At 44.0% G+C, this 26,352-nt stretch overlaps 1 protein-coding gene and 1 long non-coding RNA gene across 2 annotated transcripts in view; one reads left to right on the top strand and one right to left on the bottom strand.

Moving 5' to 3' along the window:
• Positions 1-26,352, top strand: part of LOC308524290 — a 721,936-nt gene that overhangs the window by 13,404 nt on the left and 682,180 nt on the right. The gene's annotated exons all lie outside the window — the stretch shown is intronic.
• ARHGEF12 (Rho guanine nucleotide exchange factor 12) overlaps positions 1-26,352 on the bottom strand; it is a 132,722-nt gene that overhangs the window by 96,079 nt on the left and 10,291 nt on the right. Inside the window, exons 4-6 of the mRNA XM_081098582.1 lie at positions 15,406-15,504; positions 14,724-14,773; positions 12,707-12,764 (exon numbers count right to left, since the gene is read on the bottom strand). Of these exons, the coding sequence (XP_080954708.1) occupies positions 12,707-12,764; positions 14,724-14,762 (97 nt within the window). The 5' untranslated portion in view covers positions 14,763-14,773; positions 15,406-15,504. The remainder of the gene's footprint in view (positions 1-12,706; positions 12,765-14,723; positions 14,774-15,405; positions 15,505-26,352) is intronic.

Below are 26,352 nucleotides of genomic sequence, written 5' to 3'. Positions count from 1 at the left end.
ATTGAGGAGAGGTTAATCCAAACTCCTGTGCATCCAGGCGCCAGGCCTGGGAAGGAGGGGGTGGAGCTTGTCTCCCCCTCTTGTGGGCTGGGAACACCCCTACCAGAAGAAGACCAGATCCTCCGCTGGGCACACTGTGGTGGGGGAAGGAGAACAGCCCAGAGTAGGGCACCCCGAGAGTAAGGCCCCCAGAGGCCGTTCTCTAGCAGCAGAAAAGGCATAGCCCGGTCCTGAGGGCGAGACTGGCAACATTCTCAATCGGCATCTCTTTTTTATTATTTTATTATTTTATTTTTTTATTGGTTTCAGAGAGGAAGGGAGAGGGAAAGAGAGATAGAAACATCAATGATGAGAGAGTCATTGATTGGCTGCCTCCTGCACATCCCCTACTGGGGATTGAGCCCGCAACCCAGGCATGTGCCCTTGACCAGAATTGAACCTGGGACCCTTCATTCCACAGGCCGACATTCTATCCACTGAGCCAAACCAGCCAGGACTCGGAATCTCTTCTGAAAAATCCCACTGAGCCAGGGCAGCAGAAACTTCTCCTGCAGAATGGGCAGCAGGCCATGTCCAACCTGAGCCTGCCCCGGCCCCATTGTTGGGAGCTGGAGTTGGAGGATATGGTAGAGACTGAGGAGTTGGGCTTCGCAGCAGAGATTCATTTCCCCTCAGTGAATGCCTGATGAGTAATCTCTAAGCTGGGAGCCTACTAGCTCTAGCTGTGCTCGCCTGGCTTCACCCTAAAGACTCTCTTCAGAAAACACAGGAAGAAAACCAGGCAACCAGGGAGGTGGGGGGGACGCGAGCAGAGTAGCTGACGCCTCAAACTGACCACAGCTACAACAGGACGCCCAGAGCCAAACGTGGACAGCTCCTAACGTTGGCTGACACAAAAGTACCTCCCGGGAGGCCTGAAATCAAAATACAAAACAGTGAGTCTGATCATGTAATCCACCTAGATCAGTGACGGCGAACCTTTTGAGCTCGGCGTGTCAGCATTTTGAAAAACCCTAACTTAACTCTGGTGCCGTGTCACATATAGAAATTTTTTGATCTTTGCAACCATAGTAAAACAAAGACTTATATTTTTGATATTTATTTTATATGTTTAAATGCCATTTAACAAAGAAAAATCAACCAAAAATATAAGTTCGCCTATTACCTCTGACACGCGTGTCATAGGTTCGCCATCACTGACCTAGAAGAACGTCACTTGGCTGAATTTAGTTGTAACTGTTCTTCTTTTTCAATATTTTCTTCTTTATTGCTTTAGTATTATTGCCATTAATATTTCTGTTATTTTCTCTCATATCTTACAGGCCTCCTTCCTTTTTCCTTTTCCATTCTTTCTTAGTTTACCTTTATCTTTCTTCTTTTAACCATTGCATAATTTTTTCCCTTTCCTTTTCTGTCTTCTTCTCTCTCTTTTTTTTTTTTACCTTTTTCCTTTTCCTACTCTCTACTCATAGTTTTTGCTCTCCCTTTGTTCTTTAAGAATCTTTTTTCTGTCACTTTTCCACTATTCTCTTTATTTTTTTATTTTACTATTAGTAATATTATCTTTGTCTCTCTTTTTGTTTACTATTCTTGTTTTCTTATCTCTTTACTAATTCTCCTCTCTTTTGTGGATGTTTCCCCTATCAGCACAGGTAAAAGAGCTCGCATAACATGGTTTTGGTTGAGCCTTACAGTTACCCATCCTTAGAGGAGAGCCCACCCACAAACAGAACAACAACAATCAAGACCCAATTATAACAGGAGAGCCCAAAAAACCCACAAAAGGGTCACTCCTAGGGCACACAACTCAGCAGTACAAGGACACTGGGTCCCACAGAACACTGACTACAAAAGCCCACCCCAAGAAGACAGGGAGTCATAGCAAGTATGTCTAATTTATAAACACAAACACAAAGAGACAAAGGGGAGACAAAGAAACAACCCCCAACTTAAAGGAAAGGAGGGATGGCCAGAAAAATAACCAAATAAGATGGAGGTGAAAAAGGTATCGAGAGTAATGGAGTCGAGAGTAATGTTTATAAAGATGCTCAAGGAACATAGTGGGAATGACAAGGAACTTAGTGGGAACTACATCAGCATGAAAAAAGAGAACTAAGAGCCAAGCAGAAATGAAGACTATGTAGGATATCAAGAATACACGGGAAGGAATTCAAGCAGGCTTGGTGAAGCAGAGGACAGACTAAGTGAATGAGTAGACAAGATAGGAAAAAAGACTCAATTAGAGCAGCAAAAAGAAAAAATACTTAAGCATGAGGACAGTTTACGGGAACTCAGGGACACCATCAAATGGAACAACATCCACATCATAGGGTTACTGAAGGGAGAAGATAGTGAGCAAGGGATACATAACTGGTTTAGAGAAATAATGATAGAAAACATCCCTAACGTGGTGAAGGAAAAAGCCACACAAGTTCAGGAAGCACAGAAAGTACCAATCAATATGAAACCAAAGAAACTCACTCCAAGGCACATCATAATTAAAATAGCAAACGTTCAAGACAAAGAGATAATCTCAAGGGCAGCAAGAGAGAGATAGTGATCTACAAGCGAGTTCCCATAAGGCTCTCAAATGATTTCTCAATAGAAACACTATAGGCCAGAAGGGGATGGCATGAAATATTGAAAGAATGAAAAGCAAGGATCTAAAACCCAGACTACTCTATCTAGCAAGGCTATTATTCAAAATTGAAGGTGAAATAAAGAGCTTCCCAGACCCCGCCCCCCCCCCAAAAAAAAGGCTAAAGAAGTTTACCACCACCAAACCAACAATGCAAGAAATGCTAAAGAGATTTTTGTAACTATAAATAGAATGAAGAGAGGACCAGAGCCATAAAGAATAAAAATGACAAGAAATAAGTACCTATCCTATCTAATAAAAGAGAAACATGGTAATTGGTGTACGACCGCTACCCTTCCCATTGGCTAAACAGGACAATATGCAAATTAACTGTCAGCCAAGATGGCGGCCGGCAGCCAGGCAGCTTGAAACTAACATGAGGCTTGCTTGCTTCAGTGACGGAGGACTCAAATGTTCCCCGCCTGCCGCTGCAGGCCACTGAGCTGCAAGCATAGAAGCTAAACAAAATCCGAGAAATCTGCCGGGCTTCAGCCAGCCGGATCGCAACATTGTAGGCAAAGGCCAGAAACCTACTTTCAGCAGTGGAGGCTTAAGAGCTGGATCGAAGCCTCAAAGCTAAAGCTGGATAGGAATAAAAAAAGAAAAAAAGGAGCAGTTGGGAGCTTCAGTCACCTCCAGCCTGAAAACATCCCTCAGCCCCTCACCCAGACTGGCCAGGCACCCCAGTGGGGACCCCACCCTGAAGGGTGTGTGACCAGCTGCAAACAGCCATCATCCCCTCACCCAGGCTGGCCAGGCACCCCAGTGGGGACCCCCACGCTGATCCAGGAACCCTTCAGGGCAAACCAACCAGCACCCACCCATGCACCAGGCCTCTACCCTATATAGTAAAAGGGTAATATGCCTCCCAGCACCGGGATCAGCGGAGCCGCGAGGCCTCCCGGCACCGGGATCAGCGTGACAGGAGGCAGCACCCAAACCCCCTGATCGGCCCTGCTCTGTGTGTGACAGGGTGCGGCGCCCCAACCCTTCCCCTCCCCTCCAAGGGCCCTGCTATATGTGTGACGGGGTAGAGCCATAACCTCCCCACGGGCCCTGCCCTGAGTGTGACAGTGGCGGCACCCCAACCCCCTGATGGGCCCTGCTCTGTGGGTGATAGAGGGCGGTGCCCCAACCCCCTGATGGGCCCTGCTCTGTGAGTGACAGGGGGAAATGCCCCAACCCCCTGACTGACCCTGTTCTGTGCGTAACAGGGGGTGGCGCCGCAACCTCCCCATTGACCCTGCCTTGAGTGTGACAGGGGATGGTGCCCCAACCCCCCAATCGGCCCTACCCTGAGCATGACTGAGGGTGGAATCACAATCTCCCAATCCGCCCTGCTCTGTGTATGACAGTCGGCGGCGCCCCAATTCCCCAATCGGCCCTGCTCTGAGCCCGACCAGGGGCTACACCTAGGGATTGGGCCTGCCCTCTGCCACCCGGGAGCAGGCCTAAGCCAGCAGGTCGTTATCTCCCGAGGGGTCCCAGACTGCGAGAGGGCACAGGCCGGGCTGAGGAGACCCCCCTCCCCCCTGAGTGCACAAATTTTTGTGCATCGGGCCTCTAGTCTATAATAATCTTAAATATAAATGGATTAAATGCTCCAATCAAAAGACATAGGGGAGATGAATAAGAATACATGATGGATATATATGATGTCTATAAGAGATAGATCTCAGAATAAAAAATGCAACCAGAATAAAAATTTAGAGATGAGAAAAATTTCCATGCATATGGAAACATAAAGAAAAACATAAGTACAATACTTACATATGACAAAATAGACTTCATAACAAAAGACAAAGAAGGTAAATTCACAGTACTAAAGGGACTGATCCAACAAGATGATATAACCCTGGTAAACAAATATACACTCAATATAGGAGCACCTAAATATATAAAAAAGCTCTTGGAGGATTTTAAGGGAGAGATCAACAGCATTACTTTAACACCCCACCAACATCACCTGATATATCTTCCAAACAAAAAACCAACAAGGAAAGAACGACTTTAAATGACTCACTACATCAAATGGATTTAATTGACATTTACAGAACATTTCACCACAAAACAGCAAAATATACGTTCTTCTCAAGTGCACAAGAGACTTTCTCAAAGGCAGACACATGTTAGGACACAATGTAAGTCTCTACAAGTTCAAGAAGATTGATATCATATCAAACATCTTCTTGGATCACAATGGCATGAGAATAGATATCAACTACAATAAAAACACTCAAAAACAATCAAACACGTGGAGGCTAAATAGCATGTTATTAAACAATGAATGGGTTACCAATGAGCTCAAACAAGAAATCAAAAGCATCCTGGAAACAAATAAAAACGAACACACAACAACCCAAAATCTACGTGACACAGTGAACGCAACCCTGAGAGGGAAGTTCATAGCAATACAGGCCCACCTCAAGAAACAAGAAAAAGGACTCATAAACTATTTAACCCTATAAATAAAAGGATCAGAAAGAGAACAATAAGAAAAGCCCAAAGTAGGTAGATGGAAGGAACAAATAAAGATAAAAGCGAAAATAAATGACATACAAACTAAAAACAAAACAAAACAAAAAAGAGCAATGAAACCTAGAGCTAGTTCTTTGAAAAGATAAACAAGATTGATGAACCTTTAGCTAGACTCCTCAAAAAACAGAGAGGGCTCAAATAAACAGAATCAGAAATGAAAGAGTTGAACAACTGACACCATAGAAATTCAAAGTATTCTAAAAAATACTATTCAAAAGTATTCTAAAAAAATACTGTGAGAAACCATAAGCCGGCAGTAGGACATCCCCCAAGGGGTCCTTAGCACTGCCGTGGAGGTAGGAGAGGCTCCCGCCACACAACTGCACTTTGCCATCCATGAGCCCGGCTTGTGGCTGAGCAGCGCTACCCCCGTGGGAGTGCACTGACCACCAGTGGGCAGCTCCTGCATTGAGCTTCTGCCCCCTGGTAGTCAGTGCATGTCATAGTGACGGTCATTCCACTGTTTGGTTGATTTGCATAATAGCCTTTTATTACATAAGACTAGGGGCCTGGTGCACAAAAATTTGTGCACTCGGGGAGGAGGGGGGGTCCCTCAGCCCGGCCTGTGCCCTCTCGCAGTCTGGGACCCCTCAGGAGATAACGACCTGCTGGCTTAGGCCTGCTCCCGGGTGGCAGAGGGCAGGCCCATTCCCTAGGTGCAGCCCCTGGTCGGGCTCAGAGCAGGGCCGATTGGGGAGTTGGGGCGCCAACCCCTGTTATGCACAGAGCAGGGTGGATTGGGAGGTTGTGATGCCACCTCCAGTCACGCTCAGGGTAGGGCCGATTGTGGGGTTGGGGCACCGCTCCCTGTCACACGCAAGGCAGGGTCGATGGGGAGGTTGCGGCGCCACCCCGTCACTCACAGAGCAGGGTCGATGGGGAGGTTGCGGCGCCACCCCCTGTCAGGCACAGAGCAGGGCCCATCAGGGGGTTGTGGAGTTCCCCCCTGTCACTCACAGAGGAGGGCTGATAGGGGAGTTGGGGCACCGCCCCCTGTCACACACAGAGCAGGGCGGATCAGGAGGTTGGGGCGCCGCCACTGTCACACTCAGGGCAGGGCCGATGGGGAGGTTATGGCTCTACCCCGTCACACACAGAGCAGGGCAAATCAGGGGGTTGGGGCACTGCCCCGTCACACAAAGAGCAGGGCCGATCAGGGGGTTGGTACGCCACACCCTGTCACACACAGAGCCGCAGGGCAATCAGGGGGTTGGGGAGTTCCCCCGTACCAGGCACAGAGCAGGACTGATCAGGGGGTTGGGGCGCCTTCCTCTGTCACGAACAGAGCAGGGCGGATAGGGAGGTTGTGTCCCCACCCACTGTCACACACAGAGCTGCAGGGCGATCAGGGGGTTTGGGCGCAGCCCCGTCACACTGATCCCAGTGCTGGGAGGCCTTGCGGCTCCGCTGATCCCGGTGCTGGGAGGCATATTACCCTTTTACTATATAGAATAGAGGCCTGGTGCATGGGTGGGTGCCGGCTGGTTTGCCCTGAAGGGTGCCCTGGATCAGGGTGGGGGTCCCCACTGGGGTGCCTGACCAGCCTGGGTGAGGGGATGATGGCTGTTTGCAGCTGGTCACACTCCCTTCAGGGTGGGGGTCCCCACTGGGGTGCCTGGCCAGTCTAGGTTAGGGGCTGAGGGCTGTTTTCAGGCAGGCGGGTGACTGAAGCTCCCAACCGCTCCTTTTTTCTTTTTTATTCTGGGCCAGCTTTAGCTCAGGCTTGGCTCCAGCTCTTAGGCCTCCGCTCCTGAAAGCAGGTTTCTGGCCTTTCTTTACCTTCTGTATTAGAAACAATGTTGCAATCCTGCTGGCTGAAGCCCGGCAGACTAAAGCAGGTTTCTGGGGTTTTGTTTAGCCTCTATATTTGTAACATAGTTGCTTAGAGTTGCAGCTCAGACGCCTTCAGCGGCAGGCGGGGAACGTTGGAGTCCTCCGTCACTGAAGCAAGCAAGCCTCATGTTAGTTTCAAGCTGCCTGGCTGCCGGCCGCCATCTTGGCTGACAGTTAATTTGCATATTGCCCTGATTAGCCAATGGGAAGGGTAGCGGTCGTACACTACTCACCATGTTTCTCTTTTATTAGATAGGACTAGGAGGCCCAGTGCACAAAAATTTGTGCACTCGGGGGAAGGGGGTGGGGAGGTCCCTCAGCCCGGCCTGTGCCCTCTTGCAGTCTGGGACCCCTCGGGATATAACGACCTCCTGGCTTAGGCCTGCTCCCGGATGGCAGAGGGCAGGCCCAATCCCTAGGTGCAGCCCCTGGTCGGGCTCAGAGCAGGGCCGATTGGGGAGTTGGGGCACCGCCCCCTGTCATGCACAGAGCAGGACAGATTGGGAGGTTGCGATGCCACCCTCAGTCACGCTCAGGATAGAGCGGATTGGGGGGTTGGGGCACCGCCCCGTCACACGCAAGGCAGGGTTGATGGGGAGGTTGCGGCGCCACCCCCTGTCATGCACAGAGCAGGGCCCATCAGGTTGTTGGGGCTCCATACCCTGTCATGCACAGAGCAGGGTCAATTAGGGGGTTGCGGAGCTCCCCCCTGTCATGCACAGAGCAGGGCCGATCAGGGGGTTGAGGAGCTCCCCCTGTCACTCACAGAGTAAGGCCGATAGGGGAGTTGGGGCACCGCCCTGTCACACGCAGAGCAGGGCGGATCAGGGGGTTGGGGCGCCGCCCTCTATCACCCACAGAGCAGGGCTGATCAGGGGGTTGGGGCGCCGCCACTGTCACACTCAGGGCAGGGCAGATGGGGAGGTTATGATTCTACCCTGTCACACACAGAGCAGGGCCCGTGGGGTGGGGGGGTGGGGGGAGGTTGGGGCATCGCCCTCTAACACCCACAGAGCAGGGCCGATCAGGTGGTTGGGGCGCCGCCACTGTCACACTCAGGGCAGGGCCAATGGGGAGGTTATGGCTCTACCCCATCACACACAGAGCAGGGCCCGTGGGGGTGGGGGGGGGAAGGGTCGCTGCCCCCTGTCACACACAGAGCTGCAGGGCGATCACGGGGTTTGGGTGCTGCCACCTGTCACGCTGATCCCGGTGCCAGGAGGCCTCGGGGCTCTGCTGATCCCGGTGCTGGGAGGCATATTACCCTTTTACTATATAGAATAGAGGCCTGGTGCACTGGTGAGGGCCGGCTGGTTTGCCCTGAAGGGTGTCCCGGATCAGGGTGGGGGTCCCCACTGGGGTGCCTGGCCAGCCTGGATGAGGGGATGATGGCTGTTTGCAGCTGGTCACACACCCTTCAGGGTGGGGGTCCCCACTGGGGTGCCTGGCCAGTCTAGGTGAGGGGCTGAGGGCTGTTTTCAGGCTGGGACTGAAGCTCCCAACCGCTCCGTTTTTTCTTTTTTTTTATTTTTTATTCTGGGCCAGCTTTAGCTCTGAGGCCTCGGCTGCTGAAAACAGGTTTCTGGCCTTTGTTTACCGTCTCTATTTGATACAATGTTGCGGTCCAGCTGGCTGAAGCTCCGCTGAGTAAAGCAGGTTTCTGGGTTTTTTTTAGCTTCTTTATTCGCAACACAGTTGCTTAGAGTTGCAGCTGAGAGGCGGGCAAGTCAGGCGGGGAACGTTGGAGTTCTCCGTCACTGAAGCAAGTAAGCCTCCCTGATCGCATCAGCTGCCTGGCTCCCGGCCGCCATCTTGGCTGCCAGTTAATTTGCATATCTCGGCCCTACTCTGTGAGTGACAGGGGGATTAGCCAATGGGAAGGGTAGCGGAGTGACACTAGTTACCATGTTTCTCTTTTATTAGATTAGATGACCTGACATTCTACACAGCAAAGACTACAGAATCCAAAATAAACGAACACAAAACAACTACTAGAGTTAATGAGTGAATTTGTCAAAGTAGCAGGATATAAAATTCATATCCAGATATCAATGGCATTTTAAAAAAATATATTTTTATTGATTTCAGAGAGAAAGGGAGTGGGAGAGAGAGATAGAAACATCAATGACGAGAGTCATTGATCGGCTGCCTCCTGCACGCCCCCGACTGGGGACTGAGACCACACCCAGGCATGTGCCCCTGACTGGAATCGCACCTGGGACTCTTCAGTCCACAAGCCGATGTTCTATCCACTGAGCCAAACCAGCTAGGGCTCAATGGCATTTTAATATACAAATAATGATCTCTGATTTAGAAACTTAAAAAAAAATCCCTTTTACCACTGCAACTAAAAATATAAGGTAACAGGAATAAACTTAACCAAGGGCATAATAGACCTATACTAAGAAAACTATAGGACACTGAAAAAGTGCAACCATATTCAGTGCTCATGGATTGGTAAAATTAACATCATTAAAATGTCCATACCACCCAAATCAATCTATAGATTCAATGCACTCCCTATTAAAATGCCAAGCTTCACAGATCAAGAACAATCCCAAAATTTATATGGAACCAAAAATAAAAAAAAAACCAAAAAACAAAAAACCCAAATAACCCTCACACACTTGAGAAAGAAAAACAAAGCTGGAGGGAATCACAATACCGGATGCCAAGCTACACTACAAAGCCAGAGTACTGGCCTGGCACTGGCACAAGAACAGGCATAGAGATCAATGGAACGGAACAGAAACTGACCCAAGCCTTTATGCTCATTTAATAGTTGACAAAGGAGGCAAGGGCATACACTGGAGTAAAGGCAGTCTCTTGAATAAATAGTGTTGGGAAAACTGTGCAGGTACATGCAAAAATATGAAACCAGACCACCAAATTAAGCCATACACTAGAATGAACTCCACATGGATAAAAGACTTAATTGTAAGTCATGAAACCATAAAAATCTTAGGAGAAAGCATAGGCCGCAAAATCTTAGACATCTCACGTAACAGAATTTTCACAGAAACATCTCCTATGGCAAGAGAAAAAAAGAAAAAATCATAAAAGCACTACATCAAACTATAAAGTTTCTGTACGGCTAAAGAAACCATCCTCAAAATGTAAAAGGAACCCATTGTATGGGAGAACATATTTACCAATGATACATCTCATAGGGGTTAATTTCCAAAATATATAAAGAACTCATACAACTCAACAAAAGTAAGACAAACAATCCAATTTAAAAAATGGGCGAAGGTCAGACATTTCTCCAAAGGGGACATATAGACGGGAACGAGACATGAGAAAATGCTCAATGTCACTAATCATCAGAGAGATACGAATTAAAACAACAATAAGTTATCACTCACATGCCAGTATTATCAAGAATGGCTACCATCAATAAATCAAGAAACAACAAATGCTGGCGAGGATGTGGAGAAAATAGAATGCAGACTGGTGCAGCCACTATGGAAAACAGTATGGAGTTCCCTCAAAAAACTAAAAATAGAACTATCATTTGACTCAGTGATCCCACTTTTAGGAATATATCCTAAGAACCCCGAAACACCAAACAAAAAGAATATAAGCACCCCTATGTTCATAGCAGCACAATTTATAATAGCTAAGATCTGGAAACAGCCCAAGTGCCTGCCCATCAGTAGATGAGTGAATAAAAAAAACCTGTAGTACATTTACATAATAGAATACTATCCCTATATAACAAAAGCCTAATATGCTAAGTGTCCAGTCATCCAATCGTCTGTTCAACCAATCAGAGTGTAATGTGTTAATTATAAGCTAAGGCCGCTCAACCACTTGCTATGATGTGCACTGACCACCAGGGGACAAACAGTTGACTGGCCAACCAGTCGCTATGATGTGCACTGACCATCAGGGGGCAGACAGTCGACTGGTTGACCCATCGCTATGATGTGCACTGACCACCAGGGGGCAGACACTCCAACTGGTAGGTTAGCTTGCTGCTGGGGTCCAGCAGATTGGGACTGAGTGAGACGGGCTGGACACACCCTGGAGCCAACCTCCCACATCCCGCCCTGGCCAGCCCGATCGGGACTTGACGAGATGGCCCTGATTGGCTCTGATTGGGACTAGGCGAGACAGGGCTAGATATGCCCTGGAGCCCTCCCGTGGTCCCTCCCCAGCCCAAATCGTGCACCGGTGGGGTCCCTAGGCCTGGCCTGAGCCCTCTCACAATCCAGGACCCCTCGGGAGATGTCAGAGAGCTGGTTTTGGCCCAATCCTGCAAGCCAGGCTGAGGGACCCCCCACTGGTGCACAAATTTGTGTACTGGGCCTTTAATGTAGCTATGAAAAAGAAGAATCTTTTACCCTTTGAGACAGCCTGGAGGGACGTGGAGAGCATTATGCTAAGCAAAGAAGCCAGTCAGAGAAAGACAAGTATCATGTGATCTCACTCATATGGAATCTAATGAATAGAATAAACCAACAAACAAAATAGATCCAGGAACTGAGACGTATGGCACACACTGATGGATCTCAGAGGGAAAGGTGGAGGGTTGGCAGGCAGAGATCAAGCAAAGAACTTGTAAGCATCTATACATAACCCATGGACACAGACCATAGTGTGCTGAAGGCCTGGTGGGGTGCGGACCAGGATGGAGGCGGCAATGGGGGACCTTCTGTAATGCTCTCAACAATAAATAGATAAAGTCTGTTACACCATAAGAAATACATATATTTGGAGAAGACAGAAAGCAAAATTAACCATGCCCAGAAAGACCCGACAGAAGACATTAGTTAGTTATCTAGCATGAAGAAGAGATGAGACTTTCCAAGTAAATAACTTCTTTAGGTAACTGATCTTTAAATGACAAAAATCTTTCTCTTAGACTTTTCAATAGAACTTTTAAATGTATAGTTTTTCACAATATTTTTGGCAATTTAACACTAGCTATGGAACTCACTCTCAGCTATTTCACCATGTCTGAGATGCTAAAAAGGTTTTATGTTTACACTTAATGGTCATAAGTACTATGAGTTGGGGGAATTTTAAGTATATACATTTTTTAAGGGTTTCCGTTCACCTAGGCCCGTGGTCGGCAAACCGCGGCTTGCAAGCCACATGTGGCTCTTTAGCCCCTTGAGTGTGGCTCTTCCACAAAATACCACATGCAGGTGCGCACATACAGTGCGATTGAAACTTCGTGGCCCATGCGCAGAAGTCGGTATTTTGTGGAAGAGCCACACTCAGGGGCCAAAGAGCCACATGTGGCTTGCAAGCCGCGGTTTGCCAATGACTGATCTAGGCCATTGTGTCCAATCTTCCCCCCTCTCAGGTGGCTTAGACATTTCTTTCAAACATATGCTTTCAATATTACCAAAATGACAAGGACAGCAAAACCAACCATATCTATGAAGTGACAGGAAAGAAGTATTTGGTTAAGAATTTTCACCTCAGACTTTCCCTTAATGCAGGACTTATCAAACTATAGCCAAGCAGCTTAACCTAGCCCACAGACTATTTTGGCAAATAAAGCTTTATTGAAACCCAGCCACACCCATTCATTTACATACTGTACAGGGCTGTTTTTGTGCTACGATGACTAAGTCACATTGTAAAGCATGGGGCCCACAAAGCCTAAAACATTTACTGTCTGATCTATTACAGACGTGTCTGCTGGCTCAGGGTTCAGAAAACACACCGGCAACATCCACCTACATTTGATTAACTTGACCACCTCCAAATGGTTTGAGTGGGTCACCAGAGTCCCATTCACCTGCAAGAGAATGAAAATAGTGCGCGTCAGACACACTCTACAGACAGACGGTGTGCTGGCCTCAGGCAGTAGCATGCCCAGCACAATCAATTATAACACAGGCGGTGGGGTTATGTATACACTAAAACATGTACATGCATGACTCAATATCCACTTTTACTGCTGTCCCGTAAGATATACTCGGCAACAAAATGCACATGAATACAAAACCAGGCCTGACCGGAAGGGCCTTGCAGCGTATTCACCATGACAGACAATGGAACCTAACTTACAACAGATTTACCAGCCTACACAGTGGAGGACTCTTGCAAATAGAAAATATCTCTTTGCCTTTAATTATAAATTCAGTGATTTGTTAAAATCGTAATGCATTGTTAAAAGATAAAAAAATTATTTCCAAAATAATATTCAACTTACTTTTAGTTTCCCAATTATGACCTAACTTTTACAAAGAAAGTATTTTCAGAGAGGCTACATGTAGGAAATATTATCCAAAGTCTCCACTGAACAAAGTAAGGTAAAAATATCAAACAGGGATCTAACATTAAAACTAATTTTCCTCTGATTTTGATAAGTTAAAATACTATCAATGTATAAGACAGAAGTACAGGTAAACTCATCATGACCGCCAGAGACCACCTCTGGTAATCATGACGTTTAATCCTGGACACTATCCTAACATATACACACCACATACACAGACGCACAAAACATAAAGTATTACTGTCTTTTTCTGTAAAGAAATACTTTTCACTGTATTTTGTATGTCTTTCATTAGAAGTATACACATTCTTAAAAGCTGCAGATAAAATGTAATTTATTTCTCTAGCTCTCAGTTTATGCATATTTAGGTTGTTTATAAGTTGTCAATATGATGAAGCTAAAATGAATTTCCCTGTATACATTTCAGGGTTGTACACTTATTTCTTTAGATATATTCCTAAAAGCAAAATTGCTGGTCAAAGGTAATATACTTACTTAGAGTATATAATTTTTTATACATGTTCACAAATTTCCATCCAGATTTTACCTAATTTATACTCATGACTAGCTTATGAGAGTAGCCATTTTACCATACCCAAACTATACCTAATACGTAGTATCAATCTTTAAAATTTCTGACAGCCAAATATGTTTTCACGTATCTTTAATTTAGTAGTGAGGTTGGACATATTCTTATTAATATATCACTTATTTCAATTACTTTGGGGAATTGCCTGATAAAATTATTTGCCCATTTTTCTATTAGTTTATTCTTTTCTTAGTAATTGAAAAGTGCTCCTTATAATTAAGGATATGCTCTGTAATATGTTTCAAGTATTTTTTCCAGATTGTTCTTTGTAAGTATGTTCATGGTGTCTTTTCCTGGGTAGTAATTTTGTTTCAAGAAATCAAATGAGTCAAGTATCTCAAGCGTCATTACTAACTAACCCATTCTTTCCTCCTGGTCAGATTCAAGGCTGCTCTGGGCTCTCTGTTCCACCGATAGATCCACACCAGACCAGGGCCACTGCCTTCATTAATCCACACCCTGTCACCTCACACAAACGCACACACAGAACACTTTTTTCATTAGTGATTCTCACACCTTTGTAAAATTCATTTGAAAAAATAATCAGACAAGTAATAGCATACCTCCCCAATTCTAATAGTATATTTTAATGAGAATTACCTGTTAAAAAATAATATGGAGAGAAATGATCTTTACAACAGTGTATTACATTCCTATCCAGGAACATATATGACTCCATTTATTCAAGCCCTTTTTATGACTTTCAGTATAAGGTAATATTTGTTTTTTTTAAGTGAGTTTTTATAGCCCACAAATCCAACATACGTAATGTGCTGCATTTTACAAAAATCCAAGTGAAAAAAATAAAAATATGGCTAATAGATGTTGGTTTGTTGTTGTTGTTTTTTTTAATTCTACCATAAATTCTATAGTAGTCGTTTCCTTACCTTGATGATTCGATCACCTGTCTGTACTCCAGCCCGCATGGCTGCTCCATCTGTAAGAGAAACTAATTAATTAAAATGTAACTCATTTGCATTGATTGACAATGTTTCTTGAAAGAGAGGAGCATAATAAAGTGCTTATGAACATGGGCTGTAAAGTCAGATTTAGGTTCAAATGTTGCCCCTGCCACTCACTAGTTGTGTGATTTTATGTTTTTTTACTCTAAGCCTCAATATCACCTATGAAATGGGAATAAAAAAATACTACCTCAAATTACAGCACCCAACATGAAGTAAGTATATCTTATATGGTAATAGCAGTAAAAGATACGGTTGTTGTTGTTTTGGAAAAAAAATAAGATATTTTTGAACCTATAACCATCTGCTTAATCTGCCTCTACCAAACAACTCTAAACAAATAATATTCAACAAACTTCTATAAGTGATGATGCATAAAGTATCACGACAAAGAGTATTATGATTTCTAAAACTATATATAAAGTGCAAAGAAAACCAAATGGGGGGGAATTCATGCCTAAAACTATGACACTGAACACAAATCTAGCACCACGGGTTACAGAGCCTGCACTGTATACGGCTGTGTCATTCTGTGCAATAGATTGTATTTATACTTTTCTGTTCTTACTCTGCTCTCGAGTGACAAGACAGTTTTAAAATGCCTTGCCTTCTTTGACAGACTGTACGAAGACTGGGTTGTCTCCACTGACCGTCAGCCCAAATCCATTGTCACCCTTCTGGATGATCACACAGCGCTGAACAAGACCTGCACAGGAACCACAGGGCAGAGAGAAGGAAGAGAAAAACAAAGGGAAAAAGGATAATAATTACATAGTAGCAATGAACTGTCTTCTTTCTGGAGAAATACAAGGTAGCACATGAAACCATCTATAATAATAAAAGCATAATATGCTAATTAGACCGGATGACCTTCTGGACAAAGCCAGGGCTGCGAGAGAAGCCCGGGTCCCGGGTGCCGAGTGCCTGCTGGTGGCCACAGCGAAGCCTGGGTTCTGGGTGCCAGAGGGAAGCCGGTGCCAGCAGCCGGGGGAAGGAAGGCCTACTCTTGCACAAATTTCATGCATCGGGCCTCTAGTATATAAAATAAGAGCACTAACCCCATGAACAAAACAAACATAAGAACATCACAAAGCCATATCTATATATATATATATATGTAGGTCTCTCACTGGAGAGGCAGCGTAGAATGGCCCAAGATGAACAACAGCTCTGGCAAACGGGAAAGAGGAGGGATTAGAGAGGAGACAGTTGTAAGAAAAGCCCATTCACATCTGTGCTATTATTTGTAATATAAAATCCTCCCCTACCACCCTGTGTTTTGGTGCTCTTAACCACTAACCCCCCACTCCCCAAAAAACAACTACCACCAAAACATTTTGGGACATTAAGCTAGAAGCAGCCCATAGTAAATTCTAGAGAAATCCAATTTCACTCTCAGGGAAATATCCTCAGAAACACAGACTACATAAAGGAGGTGCTTGCAGAGCGCCTGCAGCTTTTCTCCCAAAAGAAAGAGAAAAAAGGGAAAGCTGCAAAGGGCAAGAGAACCTTGGCTCAAAGAAAAAAATAAATAGAAAAGAGAAAAAAGTAGAAAAGATAAAGAATCTGTGAGGTCAACCAACTCTTTTATCTCTTTCATATACTGACCTGATTCCTCCAGGAGCATTTATTTTCCTTCCAGTTTAACAGCAAATGGAAATTGTCAAGGCAAGGTGAGAGGAAGAGGACCCCGTCAAAGGCTAGGGATGTCCCATAACAGAAGAAGCCTGGTTAGTGCCCAGCTCTTTTATTATGGATCAGATATGAAGATCCTCAACTCTGTGTTAACCAAAGACTTAATACATACTTTCAGTTTTACAGAATCTAATCATTTCACCAAAAATCAATATACAGCCCTAGCTGGTGTGGCTCAGTTAGTTGAGCATCATCTCATGCATCAGAGGTCACTGGTTAGATTCCAAGACAGGGCACAAATCCAAGTTGTGGCTTAATCCCAGTAGGGGGGGTTCAGGAGGCAGCCAATAGATGTTTCTATCCCTCTCCCTTCCTCTTTAAAATCAATAAAAACATATAAAAATCAATATATAAACAGCTGTAAAACAGCAGGTATAACAATGGTTAGAAAATATTCTTCAAAATAAAAATTTTTATACAGAGCCATGATCTTTTACAAAACAAAGAGTTATGTTAAAGACTGCATATTTCTGTATGTCTTTCTTGCTGTTAATGGAATGTCACAAGTATTTGGGCTACTGCAGATGAAAGAAAATAACTAGATGCCAGCATGAAAAATATGAACCTTAAATTTTAACTCATAACCCTATACAAAATTTAACTTAAGCAGATCATGGACCTAAACATGAAGCTAAAATATTTCATGAGAAAAGACAGAAAAAAATCTCTAAGATCTTAGGGTAGGCAGAGATAGTTGAGGATGCAAAATGTACCAACTAGAAAAGAAATAAAACTAGCAAATTGAACTAAAAATTTAGAACGTCTGCTCTTTTAAAAGACACTAAGAAAATGAAAAGGCAAGCCAAAGACTGGGAGAAAATATTCACAAAACAAATATGTAAGTTTATATCCAATAACATATTTTTTAAAAAAACTCTACAATTTAAAAATGGAAGACTTTTTTTAAAAAAAGGACTTTTTTTCCCTTTTAGAATGATGTGGTAAGTGAAACCAACATTTAAACTGGTAGTTTAAAGCACTACCAGTTGGCAACCGCTGCTTTAAAAGGGACAAAAGATTTGAATAAACAAATCACAAAGAAAGAAATACCAATGCGTGATAAGCACATACAAAGGTGCTCAATATCTGCAGTCATCAGAAAAACGGCAATTAAAATCACACTGAGATGCCATATACACTAACTGAAATGGCTAAAAACAGGAGTGACAATACCAAGTGCTGGCACAGCTGCGGAGCAACTAGAATGTTCATACATCCTGTGGGAGTGTCAAATGGTACACTCTGAAAAACAGTTCAGAAATTTCAACATGTATTTAAATCTGACCCAGCAATTTCATTCCCAAGAGAAATGAAAACTCCTTTGTACATAAAGAATGGTAGACAAATGTTCATAATAGTTTTTTATTCATAAAAGCCCCAAACTAGGAAATAAAACTAGAACTAGGCATATATGCAACAAACAAATGAATCAAAAAAACATTATGCTAAGCAATGGACAGCAGATACAAAAGACAGTGAACACTATATGATTCCAATGTAAAACGGACAAAACTAAACTATAGTAACAAAAATCAGATTAGTGATTGCCTAGGGGCAGAGTGGGGAGAATGAGTGCAAAGGAACATTAAGGAATTTTGGGGGGTGATGGAAATGTCCTGTACTTAAGGTAATGGTTACATGAGTATATTCATTTGTCAAAACTTACTGAACTGCACATCTAAAATGGATACATCTTATTTTATGTAAATTATACCCCAAGAAAGTTGATTTTCAACATTAAAAAAAATGTGTTACCACTCAACTCAAGAGACTACTAAATACTAAATAGCATTTGAATTTACCACTCCCACAAAATAGTCAATTAGAATGAGGGTAGAGGAAAGACTGCCCATCAAAATCAACCATTTTCCTTTGCTTAATGTTTCTTCCTTCAAGTAACTAGGAAAAACTATAAATGGAAAGGATAAGAATACATACAAACAAGAAAAAAGGCATTCTTTATAAATTTCTAATACAGAATAAAACAAATATAGGAATGAGAGAACCTCAAAATAGATTAAGAGCAGTGTTTTTCAGGAAGCTTAAAAAAAATCATGGTTTTATCCAGTCCTCTATGGCAGGGCACTGTGGCTGTTTGTATGCCATGGCCAGTGAATAATGCTGCAACAAACACAGGGGTGCCTATATCTTTGTGAATACGTGTTTCAGATGTTCAGGTATATACCCAGGGGAGGAACTACTGGGTCAAACACACAGTGGAACACTACTCAGCAATAAGGAAGTCTGAAACAGCACCACTTGCAACAGCATGGATGGACCTTGAGAACATGATGCTGAGTGAAGTCAGAACCAGCGGAGACCCTATGGCCTCACGCGTGTGTGGGTATAAAAGGGACAGCGCGGACACTAACAGCACGTGGTGGGGCCGGAGGGGGGATGCGGAGAGGGGGCCTACTATGAGGTGACAGGAGGGGATCTGACTCTGGGAGGTGGGCACGCGGTGCAATACACAGATCCTGCCACACAGAAACCCACACCCGAAACCTGTATGTTCATGTGGACCAACGCCACCCCAATAAATGTAATTTTAAAAATATATGGTTTTGAAAACATAAATATCCAATGTCCTTCTTTCCAGAGTTATTTGAAATTTCAAAATGAATTATATATTGCGACTTTAAAATAAAAATCAAGACAACTGCAACACTGAATATATATATATATCATACTATAGCCACCTCCCCATTCTCCCACAAGTTGCAGGAGACAGGAATCACCTCCTCTTACCTCTGTATCCCCTTACTGACAGTGCACGGCATATAAGAGCTGCTCAATGAACGTTTGCTAAGTAAACCTGAATGTATTTTACATAAAATATATTTTAAATAAATCATATCCAGTCACTTTTTAAGAAAAAGTAATATCATAGGTCTGAAAACTATGCAAAGTAGAGAAATACTCCTATAAGGACACTGGTTAAATTCTAACTAAAATATTTGAATCCCATCTAAATAACTCTAGTTACAAATAGCTAGTTACAAACATAAAATAGCTCCTCTACTTGTAAACACATTTTGTTAAACATATTTCTTTATTGATTTCAGAGAGGAAGGGAGGAGAGATAGAAACATCAATGATGAGAGAGAATCATTTATCGGCTGCCTCCTGCACGCCCCCTACTGGGGAACGAGCCTGGAACCCAGGTATGTGCCCTTGGCCAGAATCGAACCTGGGACCCTTCAGTCCACAGGCTGACGCTCTATCCACTGAGCCAAGCCGGCCAGGGCATAAACACATTTTTTATTGCCCATTTTTGGGGTTTTTTTAAGGAGTATGATATTTCACCTGGAAGCTAATAACAGATATCTGGCTTCATGTCATCCATGAAATAAAGATGTTTTATCAAATTTAATAAACACTATCCTTTCCTAAATTTCATTTTCTCTTTCTAACAAAGGACTTTCTTCCCCTTTTAGAATGATGTGGTAAGTGAAACCAACATAAAAAGATTACTCTTTACTCAAAAGATAAATGCCATATGACTGTCTGGAGGGTTTGTTCTAGCTCCATGAACTATGCTATTGGTATTTAAATGGGGATTGCACAGAATCTACAGACTGCTTTGAGTAGTATGGACATTTTTATTATGTTAATTCTACCAATCCATGAACTCAGTATCTTCTTCCACTTGTTTATTCTTCTTCTATCTCTTTTCATAACTTTCTATAGTTTTCTGAGTACAGGTCTTTTACCTCCTTGATTAAGTTTATTCTTAAGTATCTTAATTTTTTCTTTTTTAACACAGGCCAGGGCACTTAATTTTTTTGTTGCAATGGTAACTGGGATTGCTTTTTAAGTTCCTCTTTCTGAGAATTCATTATTGGTCTATAAAAATGCCAACGATTTCCGGGTGTTACTTTTATATCCTACTACCTTGGCAAAAATCATTTATTAAATCTAGTAGTTTTTTGATGGAGTCTTTAGGGTTTTCTATGTACTATATCATGTCATCTGCGAATAATCACAACTTTACATCTTCCTTTCCAATTTGGATGCCTTGTTTTGTTTGTTTCTTCTTGTCGGATCACTGTGGCTAGGCCTTCCAATAAAATACCAACAGCATTTTTCACAGGTCTAGAACAAACACCAACGACACATTTAACAGATCTAGAACAAACACTTCAAAAACTTACATGGAACCAAAAAGGCCACAGCAATCTTGAGAAAGTAAAACAAAGTTGGAGGGATCACAATACCAGATATCAAGCTATACTACAAAGCCACCATAATCAAAACAGCCTGGTACTGGCACAAGAACAGGCATACAGATCAATGGAATAGAATATAGAACCCAGAAATCGGCCCACTCCATACTGCTCAATTAATCTTTGATAAAGGAGGCAAGAGCATACAATGGAGTAAAGACAGTCTCTTCAATAAATGGTGTTGGACTAACTGGACCACTACATGTAAAAATGAAACTAGACTACCAACTTACACAAGAATAAACTCAAAATGAATAAAAGATTTAAATGTAAGTCGTGAAACCATAAAAATCTTTGAAGAAAATATAGGCAGCAAAATATCAGACATCTCATGCAGCAAAATTTTCACCAATACATCGCCTAGGACAAAATAAACAAAAGGAAAAAATAAACAAATGGGACTACATCAATATAAAAAGCTTCTGCACGGAAAAAGAAACCACCATCAAAATGAAAAGGGAACCCACTGAGTGGAAGAACATATTTGCCAATGAAACATCTAATAAGGGGTTAATTTCCAAAATATATAAAGTACTCATACAACAAAAGGAAGACACTCCAATAAAAAAATGGGGAGAAGACTTCTCCAGAGAGGACACACAAAAGGCCAAGAGACATGAAAAAATGTTCAACATCACTAATCATCAGAGACATGCAAAAGCCAAGATTTGGAAACAGCCCAAAAGCCCATCAGCAGACAAGTGGATAAAAAAAGGTTGTGGTGCATTTACCTCAGGGAACACCGTGCAGCAGTAAAAAAAGAAGGATCTCTTACCCTGTGAGGCAGCATGGGGGGGGGGGGGGGGCCTGGAGAGTATCATGCTGAGTGACATAAGTCAGTCAGAGAAAGACAAGTGTCACATGATCTCACTCACATGTGGAATCTAAGGAGCAAAATAAACTGATGGACGGAGGGGACCCAGAGACATGGAAGCAGGGAACAGACTGAGGATCCTCTGAGGAAATAGGGAGAGGTGGGGCTGGGAAGGAAAGAGATCAAAGAACATATACGCATATATGATGCCCATGGACACAGACAATAGTGGGGTGAAGGCCTAGGGAGGGAAGGGAATGGGGAAGAGGGAGGACATTTGTAATACTACAATACAACAATAAAGACAAATTAAAAGAAAAAAATTACCAAGAATTATATTTTGAAAATGAAAAAATTAGGTTCTTTGTAGTGTTATGAAGTGGGGAAGGGAAGAAGTCATAAAAAGCTATTCAAAAAAGGTGAGAAAATTTCACTATAACACATTCTTGGGGGAAAAAAACAACAACTATACCGTCAAACAGCAAATTAATGAAAATGGAGTGTTAAATATGTCAGGCAACATGCTAACCTTCCATACCACATTTACTTTAGTGAAAGCACTTTTTATTTCACCTTTGATTTTATTATATGATCAAGCTTCTCCTAAGTCTCATGGCTCTTCAAAATGAGCTTCAGGGAAGGGTGAGGAGAAAAACCATGTACAATCTCATAAAAACAGCTCGTTCGTTTATGAGTAAGACCTCAGATAACCCTTCCATTGAGAGCTCCTGGATTATAAATGCACAATGCTGCTGGCAAGAGGTGCCTTCAGTTCCAAGTATGCTGACTTCACTCTTTTGACTATCACAAACCGACAGTTATGTCTCTTTTCTGAGTTACATTTTCCTTCTACCTTAAAATTTTTCAGAAGAAAAATCCAAGATGAGTCAACATTTTATTCCACCAATTCCCTTTATTAAAATACTCATCCCAATTTCAACAATCACTCAATCAAAACTGAATGAGTGCCTCCAGTGTGCCAAGCATTATGGGAGATGTGAAGACAAATGTAAGTACAGATAACTGGATACAAAGCAGGATGTCAAAGCTCAGACAACAAAAACAGCGGAACAGCCCTAGGGAGTCCTAGGAAGGAGGCAGTATTTGAAATGGGCCTGAAGGATGAGGAGAGTTCTAACAGGAAGTTATAGTGGATAAATCTTTGAAGAATTGCATGAATAAAGAAAGAATATGAAGCCATATTCCAGAAATGAAATTTTGGAAGAGAGTGTAGTACATTTAGGTGAATAGTAAATTAAGGTAGAATTATAAGCTGGAAATAAATTATAGCATATCTTAAAAACTATTTGTAATTCCTAGCATGTGAATGCCCAGATCCTTACTTTAGTAATACTAATCTGACAAAATATACAAGAATGGAGAAGTGAATCAATGTGAAATCAAAGTGAAAGAAAGTTATGAGTCTATTAAAATATTCTAGCCCTAGCTGGTTTAGCTCAGTGGATAGAGGGTCGGCCTGCAGACTGAAGGGTTCCGGGTTCAATTCCAGTCAAGGGCACGTGCCAGGGTTGCTGGCTCGATCCTCAGTAGGGGGTGTGCAGGAGGCAGCCAATCAATGATTCCCTTACATTATTGATGTTTCTATCTCTCTCTCCCTCTCCCTCGCTCAATGAAATCAATAAAAATATATTTTAAAAAATGTATTTTAATGAAAAGATGAGAAACTGAACAAAGCAGTGGGGATGGAACAAAATAGTAAGGGATGAAAAATAATGTGATGGTAGAATCAATAGGACCTCTCAGACAGTTGACTAGACAGGACAAGGTAAAGGGAGAAGTCAAAGATAACTATAAAAAAAGTAAGACAAGCCGAAACCGGTTTGGCTCAGTGGGTAGAGCGTTGGCCTGCGGACTGAGGGGTCCCAGGTTCGATTCCAGCCAAGGGCATGTACCTGGGTTGCGGTCACATCCCCAGTGGGAGATGTGCAGGAGGCAGCTGATCGATGTTTCTCTCTCATCGATGTTTCTAACTCTCTATCTCTCTCCCTTCCTCTCTGTAAAAAATCAATAAAATATATTAAAAAAAAAAAAAAGACTAGAAAGGAACAAATAAAAATAACTTTATTTAAAAAAAAAAAAGTAAGACAAGGTTAACAAAAGAATGACAGTGCTACTGAAAGAATCAGGAAAATCAAGAGGAAGACTGACTTTTATCTCTGCTATCTGGTTGCTTATGAGGAAGAATGACTTTTAGCCATGATGAAAAATTATGAATTTCAGGTTGTCATTCTGAATTTGAAGGACAGTTAGAGTGAAAGTATTCAGAAAACACTTAAAAATATAAAACTGGTAAAAGAAATATCAGGGACAGAAACTCAGGTCACGTCTACATTTGTAGAAGGAAGAGCAATCAAGTAAAGAAAAGACAAAATTATAGAGAGAAAAGAACCAGGTTGATACAATATTATAGAAACCAAAAAAAAAAGTTATCAGCATTGTCAAATGGTTAAGAGAGAAGGTGACAACTGAGACTAACTTCATAGATTTTCAAGTCAAATATTTTGGTTTACCTTCCAGATAGTATGTGTTTACTTATTTTTTTAAATATATTTTTTATTGTTGACTAGAGGCCTAGTGCAAGAAATCTGTGCACAAGGGGGTGGGGGGTGGGGAGGTATGCCTCAGCCGGCCTGTACCCTCTCACAATCTGGGCCCCCTTGGAGAATGTCCGAATGCCGGTTTAGACCCAATCCCTGCACAATCTGGGACTGCTGGTTCCGAACCACTAGCCTGCCTGCCTGATTGCCCCTAACCACTCGCCTACCTGCCTGATCACCACTAAACACTCTGGCTGATTGTCCCTAACCACTCGCCTGCCTGCCTGATCACCTCTAACCTCGACCTACCTGTCTGATAGCCCCTAACGCCTCTGCCTGCCTGATTGCCCCTAACCACTCTTGCCTGTCTGCCTGATAGTCCCTAACTGCTCGCCTGCCAGCCTGATTGCCCCTAACCACTAGCCTGTCTGCCTGATCGCCCTAAACGACTCTGCCTCAGGCCTTCCCCCGCGCTACCATAGCACCACAGCTTCATCCGGAAGGCATCTGGAAGGACGTCCAGGTCATTTGGCCCTCTGGTCTAATTAGCATATTACCCTTTTATTATTATACACTAGAGGCCCGGTGCACAAAAATTTGTGCACTCGGGGGGAGGGGGAATCCCTCAGCCCAGCCTGTGCCCTCTCGCAGTCTGGGACCCCTCGGGAGATAACAACCTGCTGGCTTAGGCCTGCTCCCAGGTGGCAGAGGGCAGGCCCAATCCCTAGGTGCAGCCCCTGGTCGGGCTCAGAGCAGGGCCGATTGGGGAATTGGGGCGCCACCCCCTGTCATGCACAGAGCAGGGCGGATTGGGAGGTTGCGATGCCACCCTCAGTCACACTCAGGGTAGGGCCAAATGGGGGGTTGGGGCACCACCCCCTGTCACACTCAAGGCAGGGTCGATGGGAGGTTGCGGTGCCACCCCGTCACGCACAGAGCAGGGCCCATCAGGGGGTTGGGGAGCTTCCCCCTGTCACTCACAGAGCAGGGACCATCAGGGGGTTGGGGAGCTCCCCCCTGTCACACACAGAGCAGGGCGGATCAGGGGGTTGGGGCGCTGCCCTCTATCACCCACAGAGCAGGGCCGATCAGGGGATTGGGGCGCCGCCACTCTCACACTCAGGGCAGGGCCGATGGGGAGGTTATGGCTCTACCCCGTCACACACAGAGCAGGGCACATGGGGTGGGAGGGTTGGGGCGCCGCACCCTGTCACACACAGAGCCGCAGGGCGATCAGGAGGTTGGGGAGCTCCCCCTTATCAGGCACAGAGCAGGGCCGATCAGGGGGTTGGGGCACTGCCCCCTGTCACACTGATCCCGGTGCCGGGAGGCCTCATGGCTCCGCTGATCCTGGTGCTGGGAGGCATATTACCCTTTTACTATATAGAATAGAGGCCTGGTGCATGGGTGGGGCTGGCTGGTTAGCCCTGAAGGGTGTCCTGGATCAGGGTGGGGGTCCCCACTGGGGTGCCTGGCCAGCCTAGATGAGGGGATGATGGCTGTTTGCAGCTGGTCACACACCCTTCAGGGTGGGGGTCCCCACTGGGGTGCCTGGCCAGTCTGGGTGAGGGGCTGAGGCTGTTTTCAGGCTGGGACTGAAGCTCCCAACCGCTCCTTTTTGTCTTTTTTTTTTTTATTCTGAGCCAGCTTTAGCTCTGAGGCTCCAGCTCTTAGGCCTCCACTCCTGAAAGCAGGTATCTGGTTTGTTTAAGTTCTACAATCGAAACTCTGTATCAACTCCAGGTCTGAGATCCTGGCTAACTGAAAGCTGGTTTCTGGGGTTTTGTTTAGCTTCTATTTTTGTAACTATGTTTCAAACTGCCAGCTCAGAGGCCTGCAGCGGCAGGCGGGGGACGTGGGAGTCCTCCATCACTGAAGCAAGCAAGTCTCATGTTAGTTTCAAGCTGCCTGGCTGCTGGCCGCCATCTTGGCTGACAGTTAATTTGCATATTGCCCTGATTAGCCAATGGGAAGGTTAGCAGTCGTATGCCAATTACCATGTTTCTCTTTTATTAGATAGGATAGTATTACAAATATCTCACGTTTCCCCCTCCACTCCCATCCTCCCAACCCCTACCCACCCCTCCAAGTCTTCACTACTCTATTGCCTGTGTCCATGGGCTATGCATTTAGGAATGTAAGCTCTGTGATTTATCTCTTCTCCTCCCACCAAACCCCACATTGAGATATATCAGTATGTTCCATGCCTCCATGCTTCAGGTCCTATTTTGTCGATCAATTCATTTTGTTCATTCGATTAC

This window comes from Myotis nattereri (assembly GCF_964212035.1).
Source record: "Myotis nattereri genome assembly, chromosome: 9".
NCBI classification, from domain to species: Eukaryota; Metazoa; Chordata; class Mammalia; order Chiroptera; family Vespertilionidae; genus Myotis; species Myotis nattereri.
The sequence above is the reverse complement of the archived record's forward strand: the minus strand, read 5'-3'. Positions and strand labels throughout refer to the sequence as shown.